At 38.2% G+C, this 27,110-nt stretch overlaps 1 protein-coding gene across 9 annotated transcripts in view; it reads right to left on the reverse strand.

The window, feature by feature from the left end:
- Positions 1 to 27,110, reverse strand: part of LOC128702897 (nuclear receptor coactivator 1) — an 852,422-nt gene that overhangs the window by 280,098 nt on the left and 545,214 nt on the right. For all 9 annotated transcript variants that reach the window (XM_070102622.1, XM_070102623.1, XM_070102624.1 and 6 more), the window contains exons 5-9: positions 21,278 to 21,449; positions 19,469 to 19,605; positions 17,311 to 17,538; positions 9,218 to 9,337; positions 7,668 to 7,777 (exon numbers count right to left, since the gene is read on the reverse strand). In XM_070102622.1, coding sequence (XP_069958723.1) covers positions 7,668 to 7,777; positions 9,218 to 9,337; positions 17,311 to 17,538; positions 19,469 to 19,605; positions 21,278 to 21,449 — 767 coding nt within the window. The remainder of the gene's footprint in view (positions 1 to 7,667; positions 7,778 to 9,217; positions 9,338 to 17,310; positions 17,539 to 19,468; positions 19,606 to 21,277; positions 21,450 to 27,110) is intronic.

The following is a 27,110-nucleotide window of genomic DNA, read 5'->3' on the forward strand; positions in this document are numbered from 1 at the left end:
GGGTAGAGGCATGATTGACAAATAGGCAGCAGAGTTTGCATAAATGGGGAGAAATCAGATTGGGGGCACATCACAAGCGGTGTTCCACAGGGGTCAGTGTTGGGCCCCTTGTTGTTCACAACCTACATAAAGGACATAGATGAGGGAATAAATAGCGGCATAAGCAAATTTGTTGATGACACCAAAATAGGTCATCCAATTCATTCTAATGAAGACACTGGATCACTCCAGGATGATTTGAATAGACTGATGCAGTGGTCGGAGAAGTGGTAGATGCAGTTTAACATAGACAAATGCAAAGTTCTTAATGTTGGACAGGAAAATAACCATGCCACATATAAACTAAATAATGTAGATCTTAATATTACGGATTGCGAAAAGGATTTAGGAGTTCTGGTTAACAGTAATCTGAAACCAAGACAACAGTGCATAAGTGTTCAGTTTACCAATAACACAGAACTGAACCAACCATTTGACAGTAACCCCAGAGCCTACCCTTGTTCCTGACCATGAACATAAAAGATGCAGAGTTATTTTCTAAGAACATAAGAACATAAGAAAGAAGGAACACTGCAACAGGCCTACTGACCCATGCAGAGCAGGTCCATGTCCCCCCCCCAGATTATCCCAATGACCCACCCAGTCTGGTCATCCCCACTCAAGGATGGAGCACTGTACCAGACCCATTTTCTGAGACTCTTTTTGAGGGGAAAAAAAAAAATGCTTTATATGCTGGGAAACATTGTAATTTTCTCTGTTTCTGCATTATTCAATAACCCTGCTCACCCTGTGTCAATTCATGTAGTGCAAAGCCATGCTGCAATGTACAACACGGGTTTTGTTGATGTTATTGCTGTAACAAGAACTTCTGTTTGTACACACATGTAGATATATCCCAGGCCATCTCACACACATATACTTTATTACAATCACTGCAAGAAATGGTGAAGATAGCTGTATTCCCTTCAGGGCTGGTGTTAACTCTCTTAGGTCCTGTAGCCTTTAACAGTGGTGATGGTGATAGTGAAATGGCTTTTTTTAAAGTGACCTAAAAGTATTCTTAGGTACTGTGGCAATTGGGAAGATGGATAAGTGTTACTGCTGAAACCAACACTTGGAGTATTTATAAAGTTAAAGACTTTAATGTCAGAGTACACTAATAAAGTACACAAGGGTGAGACTGTTAGGGATCTCCATAAGCGTATACAGAGGAACCCCAGTTTTTTAACTTAATCCATTCCAGAAGGTCGTTCTAAAATCAAAAAGTGCGAAAACTGAATCAGTATTTCCCATAAGAAATAATGTAAATATAATTAATCCATTCCAGACACCCTACAATATTAATAAAAAATAATTTTTTTGAAGATTAACTATAGTGTTGCAGCTCTTCAGTGGTTAGCTCTTCCCTGTGGTCATCCACTAACTCTTCCACATTCATTACTTACATTAAAATATTTGTAGTCTTAATGTAGGGCAAGAGGTGAGTAGTACTTTTTTGTAGGAAGTCACTGTGTCTGACTTTTTTGGGTTATCCTAGGTTCTCTACACATATGTTGCTATGTATGATAAGCTATGTAACTGTATTTGTGTATACCTAAATAAACTTACTTACTTACTAAGTAGCCAGTAGATGTAGGTAGCCAGAAGAGGTAGGTAGCCGTAGAGGTAAGTAGCAGGTAGGTAGCCAGTAGGTAGCCTGGGCTACATACATACACCTACCTACATAGCTACACAATATTTAATGTGGCCCAGAGCCATATTACTGCCATCAGCATACCTTGTTTACCGAGTTTAATAGTTTCTAACAACTACCTTTCGATGCCATCATAAACAATGGGAGAAGTAATGAATAATTCATGCCGAGAATTGTAAACAAAAGGCAGACGCAGATTCATACAGTTTTCTCTAATGCTCAACCAGATAAAAAGAGAAAACGTAATGTTTTCCCTCCACTGACTACCACCATTCGATGGCATATAAGTATTGTATGTTTTATACTATGCTATGTGTTTGTTATATAATTTTGAAGAAAATATCATAGATGGATTAATGAAAATGTCTATATTAACGTAAAACAAGACATTTAATGTGCCCAAGAGTGAGTCACAAGCATATGAGCGGCCCAGGCAGACGCATCTGATACGTATGGTTTCCGGATCAATGTCAGATATCCAAAGCAAAATTTTGTACAAAAAAATGGTTCTAAAACTGAATCATCCAAAAACTGGGGCGTGCAAAAACCTGGGTTCCACTGTACTGACATATACGCTTGCCACACCAATATCATCAACAATGCCTGTGTTTTACATCACAACATGGTTTCATACTACAGGGACTGACTAATGGCAAGCATGGTTATCCATGGAAAAGGCAGGAATAGAAAATAATGCCTTAAATTGACTCTCATTCATACCACAAACTCCATTACACCATTATCCTGAACAATGGGAGTGTCTGAATGGTAGGATCCCTGGCTCATATGCTCTACAGTACACATTACCTTCTTCACCTGACAGTCAGGTTAGCACCTCATGACTCCTAGTCACCTGCTCTACCAACTATATTTACCTATACTTACTATATATTCTCCATAGACTTGGAAAATAGTATTGTCTCAATAAAGGTTTCCTGTTGGTTTTACAACCTCTTTTCCAAGAAAAACGTAAATGACCTGTATCAATACAAACCTCCTAGGAATAAACGACGACATATTATGAACACAAGAAAAGGAAACAAAAAAATTACCTTTTTCCTTCTGATATTTTGTAAATTAAAAATGTTTGCTTAAAAGTCACTAATGAAATAATTCACATTTATTATACTAATTAAAATAAATGCATAAAATCAGATAATATAACCATTATAGACCAATTCTTTAAATCAAATATATTTTTATTTTGGTTTTACTTACAAAGGACTAAAACTGCTTGGTTACAGTGCTTTAAACAATTTTTTACCACATTGGCCATTTCCCACTGAGGCAGGGTGACCCAAAAAAAGAAAGAAACACTTTCACCATTATTCAACACTTTCAACATCATTCACACATAATCATTGTCTTTGCAGAGGTGCCCAGATATAACAGTTTAGATGTCACTCCAAACAGCATATATCCAATATCCTATATATATATATATATATTTTTTTTTTAACATGTCAGTTGTCTCCCACTGAGGCAGGGTGACCCAAAGAGAAAGAAAATCCCCAAGAAGAAAATACTTTCATCATCATTCAACACTTTCACTCATACATAATCACTGCCTTTGCAGAGGCACTCAGATACGACGGTTCAGAAGTCCCTCCAAACTGCCAATATCCCAAACCTCTCCTTTAAAGTGCAGGCATTGTACTTCCCATTTCCAGGACTCAAGTCCGGCTAACCGGTTTCCCTGAATCCCTTCACTAAATATTACCCTGCTCACACTCCAACAGCTCGTCAGGTCCCAAAAACCATTCATCTCCATTCACACCTATCTAACACGGTCACACATGCTTGCTGGAAGTCCAAGCCCCTCACCCACAAAACCTCCTTTACCCCCTCCCTCCAACCTTTTCGAGGACGACCCCTAGCCCGCCTTCCTTCCCTTACAGATTTATCAAATCTCCAAGTCATTCTACTTTGATCCATTCTCTCTAAATGACCAAACCACCTAAACAACCCTTCTTCAGCCCTCTGACTAATACTTTATTAACTCCACACCTCATCCTAATTTCCACACTCCGAATTCTTTGCGTAATATTTACACCACACATTGCCCTTAGACAGGACATCTCCACTGCCTCCAACTGCCTCCTCACTGCAGCATTTGCAACCCAAGCTTCACATCCATATAAGAGTGTTGGTACCACTATACTTTCATACATTCCCTTCTTTGCCTCCATGGATAACCTTTTTTGATTCCACAGATACCTCAACACACCACTCGCCTATATATATATATGTAAAACAAATACAGTAAATACAATGGACCCCGGCTTACGATATTATTTCATTCCAGAAGTATGTTCAGGTGCCATTACTGAGCGAATTTGTTCCCATAAGGAATATTGTGAATTAGATTAGTCCATTTCAGACCCCCAAACATACACGTACAAACGCACTTACATAAATACACTTACATAATTGGTCGCATTGGGAGCTGATCGTAAACCGGGGGTCCACTGTATTTCAAAACTACAGTGGACCCCCGCATACCGTACGCATCGCATACCGTACAATCCGCATACCGCTCGCTTTTATCGCAAAAATTTTGCCTTGCATACCGCCCAAAAACCCGCTCACCGCTCTTCGTCCGAGACGCGTCCAATGTGCGCCCTCAGCCAGCCTCACATGTTCCGCCGGTGGCATTGTTTACCAGCCAGCCTCCGCGGTAACATCCAAGCATACAATCGGAATATTTCATATTATTACAGTGTTTTCGGTGCTTTATCTGGAAAATAAGTGACCATGGGCCCCAAGAAAGCTTCTAGTGCCAACCCTACAGCAATAAGGGTGAGAATTCCAATAGAGATGAAGAAAGAGATCATTGATAAGTATGAAAGTGGAGTGTGTGTCGCCGACCTGGTCAGGTTGTACAAGAAACCCAAATCAACCATCGCTACTATTGTGGGCAACAGAAAGGCAATCAAGGAAGCTGTTCTTGCCAAAGGTTTAACTGTGTTTTCGAAACAGAGATCGCAAGTGATGGAAGATGTTGAGAGACTCTTATTGGTGTGGATAAATGAAAAACAGCTAGCAGGAGATAGCGTCTCTCAAGCGATCATAAGCGAAAAGGCTAGGAAGTTGCATGAGGATTTAATTAAAAAAATGCCTGCAACTAGTGATGATGTGAGTGAATTTAAGGCCAGCAAAGGTTGGTTTGAGAGATTTAAGAAGCGTAGTGGCATACATAGTGTGATAAGGCATGGTAAGGCTGCCAGTTCGGACCACAAAGCAGCTGAAAAATATGTGCAGGAATTCAAGAAGTACATAGACAGTGAAGGACTGAAACCTGAACAAGTGTTTAATTGTGATGAAACAGGCCTGTTTTGGAAGAAAATGCCAAGCAGGACCTACATTACTCAGGAGGAAAAGGCACTCCCAGGACATAAGCCTATGAAAGACAGGCTTACTTTGTTGATGTGTTCCAAAGCTACTGGTGATTGCAAAGTGAAGCCTTTATTAGTGTATCACTCTGAAACTCCCAGACCGTTCAGGCAAAAGAATGTCCTCAAGGAGAATTTGTGTGTGCTGTGGAGGGCAAACAGTAAGGCATGGGTCACTAGGGACTTTTTCTATGACTGGTTACACCATGCATTTGCCCCCAATGTAAAAGATTACCTAACTGAAAAGAAATTAGAACTTAAGTGCCTCCTGGTGTTAGACAATGCCCCTGATCATCCTACAGATGTGGCAGAGCGACTTTATGGGGACATGAAATTCATTAAGGTGAAGTTTTTGCCTCCTAATACCACTCCTCTCCTGCAGCCCATGGACCAGCAGGTTATTGCAAACTTCAAAAAACTGTACACAAAAGCTCTGTTTGAAAGGTGCTTTGTAGTGACCTCAGAAACTCAACTGACTCTAAGAGAGTTTTGGAGAGAGCACTTTAATATCCTCAATTGTGTAAACCTTATAGGTAAGGCTTGGGAGGGAGTGACTAAGAAGACCTTGAACTCTGCTTGGAAGAAACTGTGGCCAGAATGTGTAGACAAAAGGGATTTTGAAGGGTTTGAGGCTAACCCTGAGAGGATTATGCCAGTTGAGGAATCCATTGTGGCATTGGGAAAGTCCTTAGGGTTGGAGGTTAGTGGGGATAATGTGGAAGAGTTGGTGGAGGAGGACAATGAAGAACTAACCACTGATGAGCTGATAGATCAACTTCAACAGCAAGAGGCCAGACCTGAGGAAACTGGTTCAGAGGAGGGGAGAGAGAAATTGAAGAAGTTGCCTACTACAAAGATTAAGGAAATCTGTGCAAAGTGGCTTGAAGTGCAAACCTTCATGGATGAAAATCACCCTCACACAGCTATTGCGAGCTGTGTTGGCAACCTGTACACTGACAATGTTGTGAAACACTTTAGGGAAGTCATAAAGGAACGAGAGGTACAGGCCACTATGGACAGATATGTTGTGCGAAAGAAGTCCAGTGACTCTGAAGCTGGTCCTAGTGGCATTAAAAGAAGAAGGGAAGTAACCCCAGAAAAGGACTCGACACCTGAAGTCTTAATGGAAGGGGATTCCCCTTCTAAACACTAACACTCTCTCTCCCCTCCTCCCATCCCATCAATCATCACCAGATCTTCAATAAAAGTAAGTGTCATGTAATTGTGCATGCCTTTTTCAGTTTGTGTGTATTAAAATTAACATTTCATGTGGTAAAAAAAAATTTTTTTCATACTTTTGGGTGTCTTGCACGGATTAATTTGATTTCCATTATTTCTTATGGGGAAAATTCATTCACATACCGAACATTTCGCATAACAACCAGCCCTCTTGCACGGATTAAAGTCGCTATGCGGGGGTCCACTGTATATCATCAGCTACTTTCAGCAACTCAGTCTTAAGTTCATCCATGTCCCAGTGTTTTCTCACCTGTTCAACCTGCCCACTGCCACTCACTTGCTCCACTCACCTCTTGAAGATCCTTTCTAAAAAATTCTCATTCCTCCCTGTCCCATGCACAAACTCTGCGAAACTTTGCAGAGACGCTAAGATACAACATATGTTAAGTAAATGTACACAGATACAACTAATGTGGGGTTTTATTGTGACTTTCCAAGATATCTGTCAAAACATTAACAGTCTGACAAAGCTCCTGGAAAGCAAATCGCTGCCACAATAAAATGTCACATTAGTTGCGTCTATGTCCATTTACCTAACATGTATTGTAGCTTTTCAAACATTAAATTTATATCATCATTATCAACTTGCTACTGTTGTAACCAAAGTTGTAATCACAAAGCAAGTAAAATTATTCAAAGTCAATTGTTCACATCCCACATACTCATAATTTGTGTGTCATTGGTTATAAGTTTTTGCAAATCCAGACAAATAGGCCAAAAATTCATGTGAACAGATTCTCGGTTACTAGTCAGGCAGCATCCTTTGAAAAGAGTGTCACCCACCAGAGAGAGGAGGCACCACTCCTACTAACAAACTGCTCAAACACCACCACTGAGTTAGGGTCATTTGGTGTCAGGGAGTAATATACAGTATTTTTTCAATAATATTTGCAGGATCGTAAACTAGTCTAAAGGACACAATAGAAGATAACATAAATCACATCCTTAATGCCACTTTAAAAAAAATTAATTATTCGCACACACTTGTACTTTGAGTTTTAACCCTTAAATGGTCCAAACGTATATATACGTTTTTTCATCATCTGAAAGTATGTAAAACAAATGTATATCTTCTTTTTTGTTTTACATTTGAAAACGTGTAAAAAAAACTTTTATCTACATTTTATTTTTTGTTACATATGAAAATATGTTAAAAAAAAGTAGATCTACTTTTGTAGCACTACGAATTTGAACGTCGATTTGTTTGGACCATTTAAGGGTTAAAAGAAAATTGAAAAAAAAAAAAAAAACTACCAAGATTAACTAATTATAAAAAATGGTATAAAATGAATGTTTTTAATGTCTCTCTTCCTATTTTACTATGTGATATAATCAAAACTTGCCCAATAATAGAATGTGTTGCCATCATGAAGCTTCTTTCTACTTGAGTTCCGTCTGTATCACGGAAAAGTTTAGATTTTGTTTGCACGCGAATATAACGATCTCCACCAATCTGAAATGTGAGTTTGGTGTTTTAGTTGTAGAATATTCATATTTTATTAATTATTTTCTGTAGATTCATAATTTATAAAAGAGTAAGAGGCACTTTATCTGTCAAATACTTTCCCAAAAACATACCTTACTCTGCCTGCCAAGGATATATAAAGAACACTCTACATAATAAATTGAAATCCAACCACATTCTCACAAATTAATCAAAGAAAACTTTCTAATCTTCAGACTTTTAGCCAAATTGAGTGTCTTCAGTCATCTGATATACCCACATTGTACAATGCTGCATGAAAATTTGGATTCATCTCATTCACTGCTTTAATTACAATTCATTCAGCATACTTTGGTCTTGCATTGTACGATGTTTATTTCATTCTCTTTTAACAGTGATAATTTTCAAGTTCGCACCCAAATACCATGCTAAAGTAGCATTCAGAGTGCCCAATTATATTCTTGACTTGTACAAACTTAACTCATATACTAACTGGTGAAGAGGACCACCTAACAAAAGGAGACATTTTTATTGACAATGTTTGATAGAGCAGGTACTGAAAAATCAATTACAATACATCTGTAAGAATGTTTTAGTAGCAGAGTAGGAAAAATGTAAAGAGGGAGGAGCAGAAGATGGTGGGTTGGAGGAGGAGGAACAGGTAGAAGGCAAAACAACAAAAAAAGTAAAAAGAAAATTAGAAGCAACTAGACTGAAAAATATGAAGAAGGGGGAAAAAAGCAGAGAAAATAAGGAGAGAGGATAGAAAGAAGGCTATGAGGATGAGACAGGAAGGAGAAGCAGAAAGGAAAGAGGGAGAGGAATGGCACAAGAGGTGGGTATGACAAATGAAAAGGTAGAAGAAGAGGCAGGAGGATGGAGAAGCCTGGGCAATGAAGAAGATAAAATGGAGGAGAGGGAGAAGAAAGGCGAAGACCTTTCTCTTACATCCTTGTTGGCAGCCTCTACTCTACAAGTCTACCATTTTACTATTCTTTTAATATAATATTAAAGTCCTACTTCATACAGTCAGTAATTCCCAATGCAACTTATGGCATTTCTTTCATCCTTTAGCAAAATCTTTTATACTTAAAATTCAGAATTATATTTGTCCACTTTTTATATATAATAAGTCTTTTTTTTATCTTGTTTTTCAACATGCTGGCTGTCTCCCACCAAAGCAGGGTGACCCAAAAAAGAAAGAAACACTTTCACCATCAATCCTATGTTAATTAAGAATAATATATGAGAAGATAGCAAATACAGAAAATATTTCTCAGTAAGGCAATTAATCTGTCAACCTTTATTTGATTTTTATATTTCTTCCTCTGTTTCCATGTCAAAATATTTCACAATCATTTCATACAGCATAAACAAAATGCCAGGACTTAATTATCAATAAATGGATTGTTATACATTTCTGAGATTTTTGGTTAATAATATTTTTACCTTAACCCGATACACCTGTGAGGTAGCTTGCCCAGACTGCACAGTTTCTTGGAGGTGGCCTGTCACCTTACCAACGTCCCCTGGAGGAATCAATTCTATGAAGCGCTCACCAATTCTTTCCTGCAAAATTAAATGCTAAGCTGTTTAAAGAGTTTTCTTTACTGACCATGCTTCCAGCAATGGCACAGCTGTTTTGTCATAGTACAGGAGCTAAAACGAGATTTTTGTGAATCAAAGTCCAGTATTTATGAGCTTTGGTGTCATTGCGTATCTCACCCAACTGGTTGGATATTTATGAACAGGAGTGGTTAAGAACACAAGTAATGACGTATATTAAATGTTATATACCTAAGATGAGTTCCGAGGGTTTTTTACTCTCAGAGCCCAGCCTTAGGCCAGCCTCGTCTGGTGTTACTATGATTACTACAGTAGCTTACAATAAATGAAACACTAATACAGTATAGCCTCTCTTCACTTAACGATGGAGTTCCATTCCTAAGACCACCTCAGTAAACGAATTCGTCGCTAAGCAAGAAGCATACTATAATGGTAGCGGGTTTGTGTCAGTCATCTTTGATATTGTTTTAATGTCACCTTTGCACCATTTATAACATTTTTAGTATATTTTCAAACGTTTATAAAGTAGGGTACTGTATGTTGTGATAAACAGAATAGAGGAAAGCAGCTCTAATATACATTATTTAGGTATGAATACTGGTCAGAGAGCCCGTTGTAAATCTGAGTCATCGGTAAACGAGTATGTCGCTAACTGAGGAGAGGCTGTATGTCATAAATTATTTATAAGAAAACAGTTACAAAAAGTAGCTATTGGCCCCCTAAGGTGCACCAGTTGAGATTAACTCCTTAAAGAAGTGCAACTAGGATAAGCAAATGCACATTTCTCTCTCTCTCTCTGCTTTTATTCTCTTATTTTTTAACAGAGTAGCATTACAGCACAGTTTCCCCTCAATTTTTCTGTTTCTTTTCCTGTACTGTTTTACAGTATTTATTTTGCTCTTTCAAAACTGTCTGAAGCTGCACTCATACTTTTCCACATTTTATATTGGAGAGGAAGTAAACGGACACTTGCTTCACAGTATGTTAGTCAATCCAGCAAAGAGAAATCTATAGCTGTGATTAAAAAATTGTTGCAAATTTTTTTTTAAAGAGAACCAACTGCTAAAATGGTTACAACAAATTCTATGTCACCTTGGTGAGATTCAATCAGCTAGACAGTTTCCTCATAGTTAAATGTATCCCTAAGTTGTCAACATAGTTATTTTCCACAGTTTGTCAAATCAAGTAGCAGGTAATTTTTGAATGCAGACTTGAAATTAATTTTTACAACAACCTAGTTATTAATTTTTTCCTCCTTTCATTTTTCTGAATGTGACTTTTTTTTTTACGTATGACAGGGTAGAATAGATGTAATATTTTAAATAAATATAGCCTCTGGTTAGTCTCTTGTATGCACTATCATAAAACCGTATCGTTGTTTTCTCCACTAGGATACACGTCGTTTTGCAATGGTACTGCCAAAAGACTTCATTCTATTCCACACTTCATTGTTCTTTCTCACATCTACATAAACTATGTAAATTCTTCTACTGTTCTCATGAGTAGGATATGTCTGTGAGAGGAACAGACATATACACTTACTAATAACAAAATAGGCACAATACCGTGACTGGAACGATACACAAATAACTCGCAAATAAATAACAAAAAAGGCACAATACCGTGACTGGAACGATACACAAATAACCCACACATAGAAGAGAGGAGCTTACGACGACGTTTCGGTCCGACTTGAACCATTTACAAAGTCACACTAACGAGAAGTAGAGCAGGAAGGGGTATATATAGGCAGGAAGAGGTGGTGTTGGTGGTGGCGGCGGTGGTGGCGGTGGCGGCGGTGGCAGCAGCGGCGGAAGCAGCAGCAGCAGCGGTAGTAGTAGTAGTAGTAGTGGTGGTGAATAAGGAGGACGAGCCAGTCAAATACAAAGAAAGGGGAGCACTGTAAAGGAGCTAGGTGCCCACAGAGGAAGAGCAAGAACACAGAGGTGGGGAAGAAGGGTAAGTGATGAAATAAATGATGAAGGAACAGAAACACGAGACAGAAGAAAGACAACCCAGAGGAGAAAAGGGAAAGAGGAAAGGAGAAGAGGAAGAAGAAGAAAAAAGGAGGAATCAGGTTACATCACGGGTGTTCTGAAGTTTGGAGCTTATGACGACGTTTTGGTCCGACCTGGACCATTTACATTGTCACATTAATGAAAAGGAGAGAAGGAGGGAGTATATGTAGGCAGGAGGAGGTAGTGGTAGTGGTGGAGGTAGAAGGTAGTAGTGGGGAAGGTAGTATGGTGGAGGAGGAGCCAGTCAAATACTAAGAAAAAGGAGCACTGCAAGGGAGCTAGGTGCCCACAGAGGGTAAGAGCAAGAACATAGAGGGGGGGGGGTGGAAATAAATAAATAAATAACTAATGAAGGAACAAATACCTAAGGCAGAAGAAAGACAACCCAAAGGAGAAAAGGGAAAGAGGAAAGGGGAAGAGGGAGAAGAAGAAAAAGGAGGAATCAGGTTAAGTCACGGGTGTTCTGAAGTTTGGAGCATTTCACAAGTCGTAAGCTCCTCTCACCGCTGGGCAACGGCGACAATTATTTTATGGGTAGTAGGCTGGTAGACAGCAACCACCCAGGGGGGTACTACTGTCCTGCCAAGTGAGTGTGAAACAAAAGCCTGTAATTGTTTTACATGATGGTAAAATTGCTGGTGTCTTTTGTCTGTCTCATAAATATGCAAGATTACAGGTACGTCTTGCTACTTCTACTTACACTTAGGTCACACTACAAATACATGTACATGTTTATTTATACACACTCATCTGAGTTTTCTTTGATTTTATCTTAATAGTTCTTGGTCTTATTACTTTTCCTTTTATATTCATGGGGAAGTGGAATAAGAATCTTTCCTCCGTAAGCTATGCGTGTTGTAAAAGCCAACTAAAATGTCGGGAACAATGGGCTAGTAACCCCTTTTCCTGTAATAATTACTAAAAAGAATAAGTGGTGAGAGAGTGCAAAAGGAGAGCAGATGATAAAGTGGGAGAGGCACTGTCAAGAAATTTTAATGAAAATAAGAAAAAATTTTGGAGTAAGTTAAACAAGTTAAGAAAGCCTAGAGAATGAATGAATTTGTCAGTTAAAAACAGAGTAGGGGAGTTAGTAGATGGGGAGATGGAGGTATTGGGTAGATGGCGGGAATATTTTAAGGAACTTTTAAATGTCGACGAAGAAAGGGAAGCGGTAATTTCATGCACTGGCCAGGGAGGTATACCATCTTTTAGGAGTGAAGAAGAACAGATGTGAGTGTGTGGGAGGTGTGTGAGGCATTACGTAGAATGAAAGGAGGTAAAGCAGATGGAACTGACGGGATCATGACAGAAATGTTAAAAGCAGGGGGAGATATATAGTGTTGGAGTGGTTGGTATTTTTGTTTAATAAATGTATGAAAGAGGGGAAGGTACCTAGGGATTGGCCGAGAGCATGTATAGTCCCTTTATATAAAGGGAAGGGGGACAAAAGAGATTGTAAAAATTATAGAGGAATAAGTTTACTGAGTATACCAGGAAAAGTGTACGGTAGGGTTATACAATTGAAAGAATTAGAGGTAAGACAGAATGTAGGATTGCGGATGAGCAAGGAGGTTTCAGAGTGGGTAGGGGATGTATAGATCAAGTGTTTACATTGAAGCATATATGTGAACAACATTTAGATAAACCTAGGGAAGTTTTTATTGCATTTATGGATTTAGAAAAGGCATATGATAGAGTGGATAGGGGAGCAATGTGGCAGATGATGCAAGTGTATATGGAATAGGTGGTAAGTTACTAAATGCTGTAATGAGTTTTTATGAGGATAGTGAGGCTCAGGTTAGGGTATGTAGAAGAGAGGGAGACTACTTCCCGGTAAAAGTAGGTCTTAGACAGGGATGTGTAATGTCACCATAGTTGTTTAATACAGTGGACCCCCGGTTAACGAACTTTTTTCATTCCAGTAGTATGTTCAGGTGCCAGTACTGACCGAATTTTTTCCCATAAGGAATATTGTGAAGTAGATTAGCCCATTTCAGATCCCCAAACATACACGTACAAACGCACTTACATAAATATACTTACATAATTGGTCGCATTTGGAGGTGATCGTTAAGCGGGGGTCCACTGTATATTTATAGATGGGGTTGTAAAAGAAGTAAATGCTAGGGTGTTCGGGAGAGGGGTGGGATTAAATTATGGGGAATCAAATACATAATGGGAATTGACACAGTTGCTTTTTGCTGATGATACTGTGCTTATGGGAGATTCTAAAGAAAAACTGCAAAGGTTAGTGGATGAGTTTGGGAGTGTGTGTGTAAAGGTAGAAAGTTGAAAGTGAACATAGAAAAGAGTAAGGTGATGAGGGTATCAAATGATTTAGATAAAGAAAAATTGGATATCAAATTGGGGAGGAGGAGTATGGAAGAAGTGAATGTTTTCAGATACTTGGGAGTTGACATGTCGGCGGATGGATTTATGAAGGATGAGGTTAAATACAGAATTGATGAGGGAAAAAAACGTTATCTACAGAGGCAAAGATATAGTAGTACCAAAGTATAGTAGTAACAACACTCTTATATGGGTGTGAAGCTTGGGTTGTGAATGCAGCAGCGAGGAGGCGATTGGAGGCAGTGGAGATGTCCTGTCTAAGGGCAATGTGTGGTGTAAATATTATGCAGAAAATTCGGAGTGTGGAAATTAGAAGGTGTGGAGTTAATAAAAATATTAGTCAGAGGGCTGAAGAGGGGTTGTTGAGGTGGTTTGGTCATTTAGAGAGAATAGATCAAAGTAGAATGACATGGAGAGCATTTAAATCTGTAGGGGAAGGAAGGCAGTGTAGGGGTCTTCCTCAAAAAGGTTGAAAGGAAGGGGTAAGGGAGGTTTTGTGGGCGAGGGGCTTGGACTTCCAACAGGCATGCATGAGTGTGTTCGATAGGAGTGAATGGAGACGAATGGTATTTGGGACCTGACGATCTGTTGGAGTGTGAGCAGGGTAATATTTAGTGAAGGGATTCAGGGAAACCAGTTATTTTTATATAGCCAGACTTGAGTCTTGGAAATGGGAATTTTAATGCCTGCACTCTAAAGGAGGGGTTTCGGGATATTAGCAGATTGGAGGGATATGTTGTCTCTTTATACGTATATGCTTCTAAACTGTTGTGTTCTGAGCACCTCTGCAAAAACAGTGATTATTTGTAAGTGAGGTGAGTGTTGAATGATGTTGAAAGCATTTTCTTTTTGGGGATTTTTTTTCTTTTTGGGTCACCCTGCCTCGGTGGGAGACGGCCGACTTGTTAAAAAAAAAAAAAAAATCCTCTTCTATGTGCGGGTTTTTTGTGTATTTGTACTTACTGTTTGCACAATAAATGCCATCAGTATATCCATCTAGGCCTCCTTCAACTTTTACCAAAAATTAACTAATTATACCATCCACAATGGGAATAAATGTTAATACATATACAAAAGTGATAACTTTTGGAATGTGAGCAGAAAAGGGGGACCCAATGAGTGGATTTTACAATAAACAGTCAAAAAAAAAAATAATTTCATTCCCATGTCACAGTCACACACCCAACTGTTTAAGATACAGTAAAATGCTGACTCTGATTATGAGGACGGGTTAACATACCACTACATATGGCACACAGTGCACTTTATATCCTTCTCCTACTAAGACTTGCTTCCTAGTCTTAATTTATTTTTCATTTGTATTTTTCCATCACATCTTTAGTAAACATCACTACTGTAACTTATATCTAAAAATACTGACAACTTTGAATTGCAGTATTTAACATCAAATTAAAAGTAAAATTAGGAGCTAATTTTTATTAGAAAAGAAAATTATTCTACCAACAGAACAACAAAAGAACAAGCAAGGTCATTTTCACCAGTTAACATAAAAATGAACCATAAGAAAAAAATACATACGAGAGTATAGTTATACCAATGCTCTTATATGGGTGCGAACTATGGGTGGTGAATGTTGCAACAAGGAGAAGGCTGGAGGCAGTGGAGATGTCATGTCTGAGGGCAATGTGTGGTAAGAATATAATGCAGAGAATCCGTAGTTTGGAGATTAGGAGGAGGTGTGGGATTACCAAAACTATTATCCAGAGGGCTGAGGAGGGGTTATTGAGGTGGTTCAGACATGTAGAGAGGTTGGACCAAAATTGAACAAGAGTGTATAAATCTGAAGTGGAGGGAAGGCAGGGTAGGGGTCACCCTAGGAAAGGTTGGAGGGAGGGGGTAAAGGAGGTTTTGTGTGAGAGGGGCTTGGACTTCCAGGAAGCATGCATGAGCATGTTAGATAGGAGCAAATGGAGACAAATGGTTTTTAGGACTTGACATGCTGTTGGAGTGTGAACAAGGTAACATTTATGAAGGGATTCAGGGAAACCGGCAGGCCAGACTTGAGTCCTGGAGATGGGAAGTACAGTGCCTGCACTCTGAAGGAGGGGTGTTAATGTTGCAGTTTCATAACTGTAGTGTGAGCACACCTCTGGCAAGACAGTGATGGAGTGAATGATGATGAAAGATTTTCTCTTTTAGGCCACCCTACCTTGGTGGGAAACAGCCAATGTGTTAATAAAAAAAAATTAAGAAAAAATTTACTTCTTTACAATAAAACCATTCTCACACCCAAAGTGCATACATTATCAAATTAATAAAAGAAGTTGACCAGTTTTGAGCACCCTACCATCGCAGCCAGGACCGAGGTCAGGCTTCCCTATTGATTGCTTGGTTAACCAAGTTGCTTGTGTTAGTGGTCCACAGATGCACATAACCATCAAAACCCAGCTGATCTAGCAGTTGTAGAAGGAAGTTACTTAGCTGCTTCTTGAAAACTTTTATCTTCATTCTGGCAATATTTTTGATATCCACTGGCAAATATGTTGGAGTGTATTGGATCAAGACCTCCTAGCTCTTCACTAGGTTTAAACCACACTTTTTCCCCTATCTTTTGCTTCAGTAAATTGATAGATGAACCAGAATGTGATGGATATATGGAAAGTGAGCTGCCAGCAACAAAAGCTTGGTTGATAAGGCAAGCACCAGACAAGCCTGCCCAGGACTGGTCTGTGTGAGTAGGAAAACTCTGAAAATGCATCAAAGATATATCAAGGAGTGCAAGTTAGGGACCCAGCTCCCAAGTATCTTCCATGTACAACATATAATATCAAACACTTAGGTCCGGGGTTCGAATCTCCTCCAGTACGGCTGGAAAACATCAGGGACATGTTTCCATAAGACACCTGCTGTCCCTGTTCACCCATCAGTATAAAATGGGTACCTGGGTGTTAGTCAATTGGTGTGGGTTGCATCCTGGGACAAAACTGACCCAATTTTCCTGAAATGCTCAGCGTAACAAGCAGCTTTCTATACAGCAGTATATGTCATTGATGTCAGCTAGGCCAGTATACCTTGTACATGTACTTGTAGTAAATAAAGACATTTATTTTATTTATATTTCTCTCTCTTCTCCATGCTAGAAAGAACAATCAAAGTGCTGTGAGGTATTACAATAGTTTAGATCAGTGGTCCTCAACCTTCCTATATAAGTAGGCCACATTTGATGGTCAAATGTGTGATGAGGGCTGCAGGGTTTTGTTGACATTGTGCAGTGTGGACCCCACATAAAAGTGAATTCATAATTTGATGTGAGGGCCCCATCCATTTCCTAGAAGGGCCACATGCAGCCTGCAGGCTGCAGGCTGGGGACCCCTGATTTAGATAATTTGAATATCATCCCTCCAGCCTGGTCCCATACCAATCTTCCCAGTTGGCAGCCTCTTCATTGAGGTTGTTTTTACTAGCTGTAATTATTTTTATAGTTTGCATACAAGATGCTCTTTCCAAATATAATTTACCCCAATGTATTTTTAAGAGTATCCACAGGAGTGTGTAAAATCATTAATAGTGTACCAGTTTACAGAATTCCTAATTCTAGATATGCTTGATCTTCAGAATTAATAATGTTTAACAAATGATGTTACTCACCTTACTGATATAGTGACTGTATCTGGGGGATACTCCACTTGCATCAATTGCAATTATGGTGCCTTGATTATCCAGTTTGGTGGTAAACTGTTCAACTGGAGTACCCTGTATACGCTCGTTGGGCGGAATTCGCCGTACTAAACAAACTAGGCACTGTTGTCCTTCACCTTCAAAGGATTCACTATTATTTTTGTCCACAAAATACGATGGCAAAAGCACTGTTGAAATCTAAAAAAATAAAAGAATATACTTAAAGTAGCCAAATTAAAATAGTACTGTAAGATAGCAATAATTTAGTTATGAATATTAATCAATACTATTACACTGGAGTCATTTTACATTACAAAAGTGTGAATTTTAGCTTGTGTATATTACTATCATAAGCAGTAAACCAGTAGTTTAAGTATGTGTGAAATTAGTTTTTTTGTATATACAGTATCATACATTATATATGTATAATACTAAATATACATATGCAAATTATATACAGTTTATATAAGTGTGTATGCCTATGCACAGTATATAATTATAATTTTTTTGTACAAAGATATTCTTATCAGTTATACTGCCCAGTCTGCTGGGATGTTAGGAAAAATGGTTTTCACTTGTGATTTCGCAGTGACTGGTATCTTGGGGAATGTAAATTATGAGAATGTGGCCAACACTGTTAATGATGAACTACAAAAAATATCTACTGGGATGATGACTAATAAGATTACCCTCAATACTGACAAAACCTATTTCATTCAGCTTGGAAACAGAGCTGCAAATGTTCCACTTAACATAATGCTAAATGGGTTACCCATCACAAGACTCAGAGCGGGAAAATTCCTAGGAATCCACCTTGACAGTAGCCTCAAATTCCAGACACATATACAACAAATTTCCAAGAAAATCTCTAAGACAGTAGGCATACTATCAAAGGTACAGTACTACTTTCCACAATCAGCTCTCCTTGCACTGTATCATTCACTCACCTACCCTTATCTCACATACGGGATTTGTGCATGGGGATCAACAACACTACATCACCTAAGGCCACTAATAACCCAGCAAAAGGCTGCAGTCAGAACGATAACAAATTCCTACTCCTGACAGCATACTCCACTAATATTCAAAAGTCTAAAACTGCTCAATGTAAAGAACATCCATACTTACTCATATGCCCCTCCACTCCACCTTCTTCTCACCAACCTTAACAGGTCACACGACCATAACACAAGACACAGATCTCTTTTTGATGTACCCCGTGTCCGTATCACACTGTGCAAAAACTCCATGCACATAAAGGGCCCCAAAATTTGGAATTCATTACCAGTAAATACTAAAGTAACCCAGTCTGAACATCAATTTAAGACTCTTCCCAAAAACCACTTACTCACCCTAAACTAAATGCTCAATATTTAACTTTACCAAAAAATCTCCCAATTAACTAAATCTTAAAACTTCAAAACGCGACGCTCAAAGTTCATACATTGATTAGAACTACCTTGTATAAATACCTACCCAAAACATTACTACCCAATTGTAGCATTCTTATACTGTAAACTGCTTTCAACAACTCACAATATTATATTCCCATAACATAATTTCAATATTTACTATTGAAGCTATTGTAATTTGAGTAAAATTACCGTGTACTATATATAAACAAGATGTACAACTTAAACTATGTTCAATTTCTTTAGTATTATGTAGTCTGTAAGCCATTAAATTAAGTTTGCCCATAATGCCTAGGCATGATAGTGGCTCTCTTTACACTGCAACTCATTTTTGTAATTTCATAATCTCAATGTAATTTTGCAAGGAAATAAAAATTGATTGATTGATTGAGTAATACATTTTTCATTGATTTTACTTTGCTGGCATTTCCTCTTTTAGGGATCAGTTCATGTGAAAGTTGAAGATCAATTTGCCCATTTTTCAAGTGCATATGTTTTATGTGTTATTACACCATGATTAAAGACTCTTCCAAAAAATGTGCATCTGAAACCATGATCTAGCAGTTTAGCAGTTGCAAGAAGCAGGAGCATCCAACCTTAAGCCCATGTTATCTTGAACAATGATTTTCAGAGAAATGAAAACAAAATGAACTGATATGTTAAGATAAATATTATGAAGAGTTTTGTACAGCTTGTTATGTAGATGACAGTCCTACCTGCATATTCTCATACTGGGATACCCGCTGTTGCCTCTCTTCCATAGTCTCCTCCTGGTCATCTGGAGGCCTGACCAGGAGGCGACAATTAAAACTGCGATTCCGTGAAGAGTCACAGGGAGGTTCACTTGACCAACCTAAAATCATAGTGATACTATACACTTTCGTACATTAAATTTTTACCTGTAAAGACTGAAAATTTTTAAATATTTACAGCAGAGACAAATTTAAAAAGAATTCTGGCTCTCTAACACTATAAACTACTGTAATACACAATCCTTTGGTTCTGCCAGTACCATTAATACAATACAGTAATAGTTTCCCCTGGATTGTCTGTCCACATCCTGTTAACCTTCATCATAATTTTTTTTAACACTCTAGCTATCTCCCACTGAGGTAATGATCCAACAAAGCAGAAAAAACTTACACTGTCACTCATTCAATCACTGTCTTACCAGAAGCACAGTGACAACAGTTCAGATTACCCTCTAAACCACAATATCTCCACCCCTTCAGAGTGCAGGCACTGTACTTCCCACCTCCAGGACTCAAGTTCAGCTAACCAGTTCCCTTGAATCCCTACATTAATGTTTCTTATCTCACACTCCAACATCACATCAAATCATAAAAACTATTTGCCTCCATTCACTCCTATCTAACACTTAAACAAGCAATTTGGACGTCCAAGTCCCTAGCACTCAGAATCTCTTTTGCTTCCCCCTCCCACCAGGACAACCCCTACTCTTCCTTCCTCCTCCTCCTCCTCTTCATGCCAGATTTATACTCCCTCCTAGTCATCCTACCTTACTCCATGTTCTCTAAATGTCCAAACCACCTCAACTACTCTTCCTCAGCCCCCTAAATAAAACTTTTGGTAATTTCACATCTCCTAATCTCCAAATTCTCTGCATTTTATTCACACCACATACTGTTGTCAGACACAGTATCTCTACTGCCTCCAGCCTCCTCCCTATTGAAATATTTACAACTCATGCTTTACACCCATGCAACAGTGTTGGTACCATTATACTCTCATACATTTCCCTTTTAGCCTGCATGGATAAAGTCCTTTGCCCTCACAGATGACTAAAGCACCACCCACCATTTTCCTTTCACCAATTCTAAGTTTACTTAATAAAATAAAATGCAAAACTTGGGAAATTATTGTATTAACAGTACAGTAACTGGAATTAAATGGAAATTCTCATCATTTCAAATAAGTGACTACCTTTCTTCACTTCAGACAGAATAATCATATAGAAGTTTAACACACTTTGCAATAAACTAATTAAAATATCAAATAAGTTAAAGGTCTGGTTTGGACAGATTGGGTTATGCTAATGGTCAAGTTAGGTTACAGCAATCTACACATTCTGATATACTGTACAGCAATGCATTGCACTTTACCTAAGCATAACATTAATTTTGTTTGGAAAAGATGTAATATTAAAATTACAAGAATTTTGGGAATTCAAATTTGGGTAGAGATGGAAAATGGTGAACTAACTTCTAATACTGCCCTGGAGTGTGTACTGTAATGAATATACAGTATTTTGAGTGAAGTGCTAACCTGTGGGGGTTAATACAGCAACTGGGAAATGGGAGATAATTAAGCTTAATCTAAGGAAAAGGAGGACAGGTCCAATTCTTTGGTTCACAGAGCCCCTGATCAGCATCAAGAAACCCTTGTTGAGGGAATTTATACATACAGTAACTCAACATATAGATGTTACAGTATTTTAATTAAAACTGCAAAATTCTTATCCATATAATTAAATTATCAAAAGACGTTGTTTACACTATACCTACCTAATGACAAAAAACAAGAGGAGAATTTGGGGTGATCTCCTACGTGTATAATGTTGTAGATGCTCTTCCCTGTTAAGTCTTCTGAAGTAAACTTGATGAAGTGACTCACTTTGTCTGATACGAACTCTATCTTTCCCTCATTACTGACAAGGAATAGAAATCCATCTAGAGCCTGTGGAAAGAAACACAAAGTTATTGGCAAATGTAACAAACTATATTTCATTCACACATACAGTGGACCCCCAGTTTTCGACCGGTGCGGAAATCATACAATTTGGATTTCAAGCACTTTTTTCAATGAAATTTCCCCCCGAGTTTCGTACATCCGCTCGGAAATCGGTGGTATCAGACGTGTCTGCCTGGGCTGCTCATACGTTCGCGACTCACTCTTGGGCACATTAAATGTCTTATTTTACGTTAATATAGACATTTTCATTAATCCACCTATGATATTTTCTTCAAAATTATTTAAGAAAAATGTTATATAGCATATAAACATGCAATGTTTATATGCTATCGAGAGGTTGGTGGAGGGTAAACATTACGTTTTCTATGGTCCAGCTTCAGAGAAAAAGTGTATGAATCTGTTTTGGCCCAGTAACCGCCCTTAATATGTAAGGCTTTTGTTTATAATTCTCGGCATGAATTATTCATTACTTCTCCCTTTGTTTATGATGGCATCTAAAGATAGTTGCTAGAAATGATTAAACTCAGTGAACATGTTATGTCGATGGTAATAATATGGCTGTAAATTGCAGTGTATGTAGTCAGTAGGTATACACCTGGGATGTAGTCTGCCTTGGACTACAAATAAATACTACTCACCAACAAGGTATGTAATGTTCAGTTATCATTAAAATTAGTCATTTATATTTAATTCTCATTGTTTTCTGTACGTAAAACTAGAGTTATTTTCTATAAAATGTAATTTTTGTTAATGTTTTTGACTGTCTGAAATGGATTAATTGGATTTACATTACGTATTTCTTATGGGAAATATCACTTCGGCTTTTGGCCATTTCAGATTTCGGTCAACCTTCTGGAACAGATTAATTATGAAAGCCCGGGGTCTACTGTATATCAAAAAGAAATATGCTATGTCAAACAAAACCAGCTCACCCAAGTCTGTCCCTGCTCTTCTTCCAGTCTTCCTTCAATTTCTACAGGAAATTTGATACACATCTTGTCCCATTATATTTCTACTGTAACTAAGTAACTTTGTGTATCTTCACTACCTCTATTCAATCACTCCACAAAACTGAAGATCACTAAATCAGTTTGCACATATGATTGTAGTTAACTGCATAAAAAATCCTACTTAACAGTCTATGTCTAATTCTTTTAGGTAGTCTTTAAGCATAAGAATTAGTTTGCCTGAAAGGTTGGAGGGAGGGGGTAAAGGTGGTTTAGTGTGCGAGGGGCTTGGATTTCCAGCAAGCATGCGTGAGCGTATTTGATAGGAGTGAATGGAAACAAATGGTTTTTAATACCTGACGTGCTGTTGGAGCATGAGCAAAGTAACATTTATGAAGGGTTTCAGGGAAACCGGCAGGTCGGACTTGAGTCCTTGAGATGGGAAGTACAATGTCTGCACTCTGAAGGACGGGTGTTAATGTTACAGTTTTATAACTGTAGTGTAAAGCACCACTCTGGCAAGACAGTGATGGAGCGAATGATGATGAAAGTTTTTCTTTTTTGGGCCACCCTGCCTTGGTGGGAATCGGCCAATTGTTAATAAAATAAAACAAAAAACATTATTTTTGTACCAAATAAAGAAATTAAAAAAAAAATATTTTTATAAAGTAAGCGTTTTTATATTCAATAATTGGGAAAAATACCAACAATCACAAATATTTTATATGGTGTATGGAAAATATTTCTTAAAATACAGTGGACCCCCGCCTTACGAACACATCGCGTTACGTTAAATCCTCCATACGAAGCATTTGAACACAAAAATTTTGCCTTGCCTCACGATAAAAAACTCGCCGTGTGATTCGTTCAGGATGCATCCCACATGTGGCCTCAGCGCCAGTGTTTACAAGCCAGCCAGTGCGGTCGCATCTATGCATACATTCGGTACATTTCACATTATCCCAGTGTTTTTAGAGCTTGTAACAGCAAAATAAGTCACCATGGACCCCAAGAAAGCTTCTAGTGCCATCCCTGTGGTAAAAAGGGCAAGAATTAGTATGGAATTGAAAAAAGAGATTAAGGAAATGTGTGCAAAGTGGGTTGAACTGCAAACCTTTACGGATGAAAATCACCCTGACACAGCTACTGTAAGCCATGTTGGCAACCTGTACAATGACAATGTTATGGCCCATTTTAGGAAAGTCTTAAAGGAACAGGAGGTACAGAGCTCTATGGACAGATTTGTTGTGCGACAGAGGTCCATTGACTCTCAAGCTGGTCCTAGTAGCATTAAAAGAAAGGAAGTAACCCCGGAAAAGGACTTGCTACCTCAAATCCTAGTGGAAGGGGATTCCCCTTCTAAGCAATAACTTCCACACTCTCCCCTCCTCCCATCCCAACAATCATCACCAGATTTTCAATAAAGTTAAGTGTCATGTGTTCTATTCTATTCTTAGTAGAGTAGTAATTGTGCATGTCTTCTTCAGTTTGTGTGTATTAAAATTAATATTTCATGTGGTAAAAAAAAAAAAAATTTCGTACTCTGGGGTGTCAGGAACGGATTAATTTGATTTCCATCATTTCTTATAGGGAAAATTAATTCGGCTAACGATAATTTCGGCTTACGATGAGTTCTCAGGAACGGATTAATATCTTAAGGCGGGAGTCCACTGTACAAACTTACTCATCCTTTCTGAATTATTGACATTTTTTCTTATCAATTCTTTTATCCAATAAAAAGTAATATCTTTAGCACCACAATACACTTCTTTAAATGTGCTTGTTACTAAATCACTTGCTGACTCTCATGGAAGAAACATACAGAAATTATACAGTTATTTGATAGAAGATGACCAAGGCAGCTCACAGCTCTCTGCAACTCTCAGAATAATCCTAAAGGTCTCTGTGATGAACCCTCTAATAACCCCTTCCCTCCCACTTACCTGCCTCCCTCCTGCCTACATACCCTAATCCTCCCCTTCCCACTCTCACCTACCTCCAACCAACCTGTGACCAGATTCAAAAGTTCTTTTACCTCTGCAGTCTGGCCTAGGTCCATGCTACCTTACTGACCAACCAGACTATTTATGCTAGTGGTTCATGAGGCAACATTAGTCATCACAAACTAAGTGACTCTTCACTAGTAGGAAGCTGTCCAGCTTCTTCTTGAACACTGAACACCTACATCTTTATTTCAGAAGTAAACCCTCTATCTAATGCACTAATTGTACTAATAGGGAGAAGTTTGTGGCCAATAATGGTGAATGTGATGGACAAACACATGATTGTTTTGCTGTGATTATAACAGACAATGTTACAACCAACAGACTTTGGAAGTGATTGTTTCTGAATCAATTTGCCTGTATTTCCCAAAGTCAGTCAAATCGAGGGTTTACTTCTGATATTTGCTGGTAGTACATGTATATTTAAGAGTCTTGGTTCATACATGTTGATACAGTGTTCCCTAACTGTACCCATGGTCCCCTGCTCTTCACTGGGTTTATTCCACTCTTTACCTCACATCTTTCACCTCAGTGTGTACCTTAGAGACCAGGCCCTCCAGCTCCACTCTCTCTTGCCTTGAATGGCACTGTGAGAGCAAAAGATATTCATCACTGGCACTGCCTCTATTTTTTGAAAGTTCTCATAATCTAATCTGTCATTTTCAGGGTCTTTGCCTTTATTATATTTTCTAAATGACAAATCATCTAGCTTAGGTACAGCCTCTCCTCACTTAATGATGGAATTCTGTTCCTAAGACAAATTCTTCACTGAGGAGCATACTATAATGGTAGTGGGTTTGTGTCAACCATCTTTGAAATTGTTTTAATGTCACCTTTGCACCATTTATAATATTTTTGTATATTTTTAAATGTTTATACAGTAGTGTACTGTATATTGTAATAAACAGAATAGAGGAAATCAGCTCTAATATACATTATTTAGGGATGCAATACTGGTCAGAGAGTCCATCATAAATCTGAGTCGTCGGTAAATGAGTACGTTGCTGAGGAGAGGCTGTACAGTATTTCTGGGACTTTTACCTGTTCCTTACATGGTTTGCCTCCGTTTTGTATATTGTGCTCATTCTGACATCATCATTCTTCTCCTATACCTGAGCAGTTGAAATGTGTTACTATTGAAAACCATGTTACAGTGGACCCTCGCATAATGCTATTAATCCATTCCTGAGAGCTCAATGTTAGGCGAAATTATCGTTAAGGAAATTAATTTTCCCCATAAGAAATAATGGAAATTAAATTAATCCGTGCAAGACACCCAAAAGTATGAAAAAAAAAAAATTTTACCACATGAAATATTAATTTTAATACACACAAACTGAAGAAGACATGCACAGTTACATGACACTTACCTTTATTGAAGATCTGGTTATGAGTGATGGGATGGGAGGAGGGAAGAGTGTTGATGGTCTTAGTGTTTAGAAGGGGAATCCCCTTCTATTAGGACTTGAGGTGTCAAGTCCTTTTCCGGGGTTACTTCCCTTCGTCTTTTAACCCTTTGACTATTTCAGGCCCCTGTCGCTATGTCGCCAAATATTCGAAAAAAAAAATTATTTTTTCTTATGAAATGATAGAGAATTTTTTCCCGATGGTAATGACACCAAAAGTAAGAAATTTGGTCGAAAACTCAGGGAATGAGTCTCCCGTGAAGTTAGCGGAATCGGCAACATATGTGTATCGGCAATTTTGCCGACTTTGAGCCCTGTTTTCAGCCAATTTCGTTGTTCCAGTTGACCAAACTCATAGCTATTTCTTTAGAACTCCATTTTATCTATCAGCTGAGTACAAGAAACCGCCCATTTACCAATTTGAACTACCCAATATAGTGGACATAAATTGGCAATTTGGCCAATTTCACGCAATTTAAAAAAGATGCCAATTTCAAAATAGGGTCCAGAATAAACAAGGTAGACATTCTTGGCACTAAAATAGCATATCCTCTGTTCATTAGTCACATCTCTAGGCCCCTCTTATATTATTATTGCTTTCTAATTTTATTTTTTATTCATACAAAAAAATGCAAAATTTACTGTTATGCAGACTACTGCATTATTGTAAAAATGGTATAAATAATATCAGTGCACTAATGAAAGAATATTAGACTCCCCAGTTGATGTGTATTGGACGTGTGGTGTGATTTGTTTACTCCTGAACATTGGTAAAAATCGAACATTTCCGCTAATTTGAGCTCAGTTTCAAGGTCGTTTTCATCGTCAAAGTAATGAAAATCATCTCTATTTCTGTAATATGTTCTCCATTTTATCACCTAAGACCATGAAAACGCGAATACAACAATAAGTACTATACGAAAATACACCTCAAAGTCGGCGTTTTATTCCAAAAAAAACGATCAGAGTTTTTTTTTCTCATTACACAATGTGTGCTGCAGGATTTTTTTTATGTGGTGCACACTGACCACACAGACCCATTCTCTCACATGTGGGCCTACCAGCTTTCTCCCGCTTGATTTGAAGCTGCTAGAATTATTTAGTATATATACGTCAGAAACATTGGCTCGTAAGACGTATTTATACGTCGAAAACGGTCAAAGGGTTAATGCCACTAGGACCAGCTTCAAAGTCACTGGACTTCTGTCGCACAACATATCTGTCCATAGAGGTCTGTACCTCTCGTTCCTTTATGACTTTCCTAAAGTGTTTCACAACATTGTCAGTGTA

The sequence above is a fragment of the Cherax quadricarinatus genome, chromosome 82 (assembly GCF_038502225.1).
Source record: "Cherax quadricarinatus isolate ZL_2023a chromosome 82, ASM3850222v1, whole genome shotgun sequence".
Taxonomy (NCBI): domain Eukaryota; kingdom Metazoa; phylum Arthropoda; class Malacostraca; order Decapoda; family Parastacidae; genus Cherax; species Cherax quadricarinatus.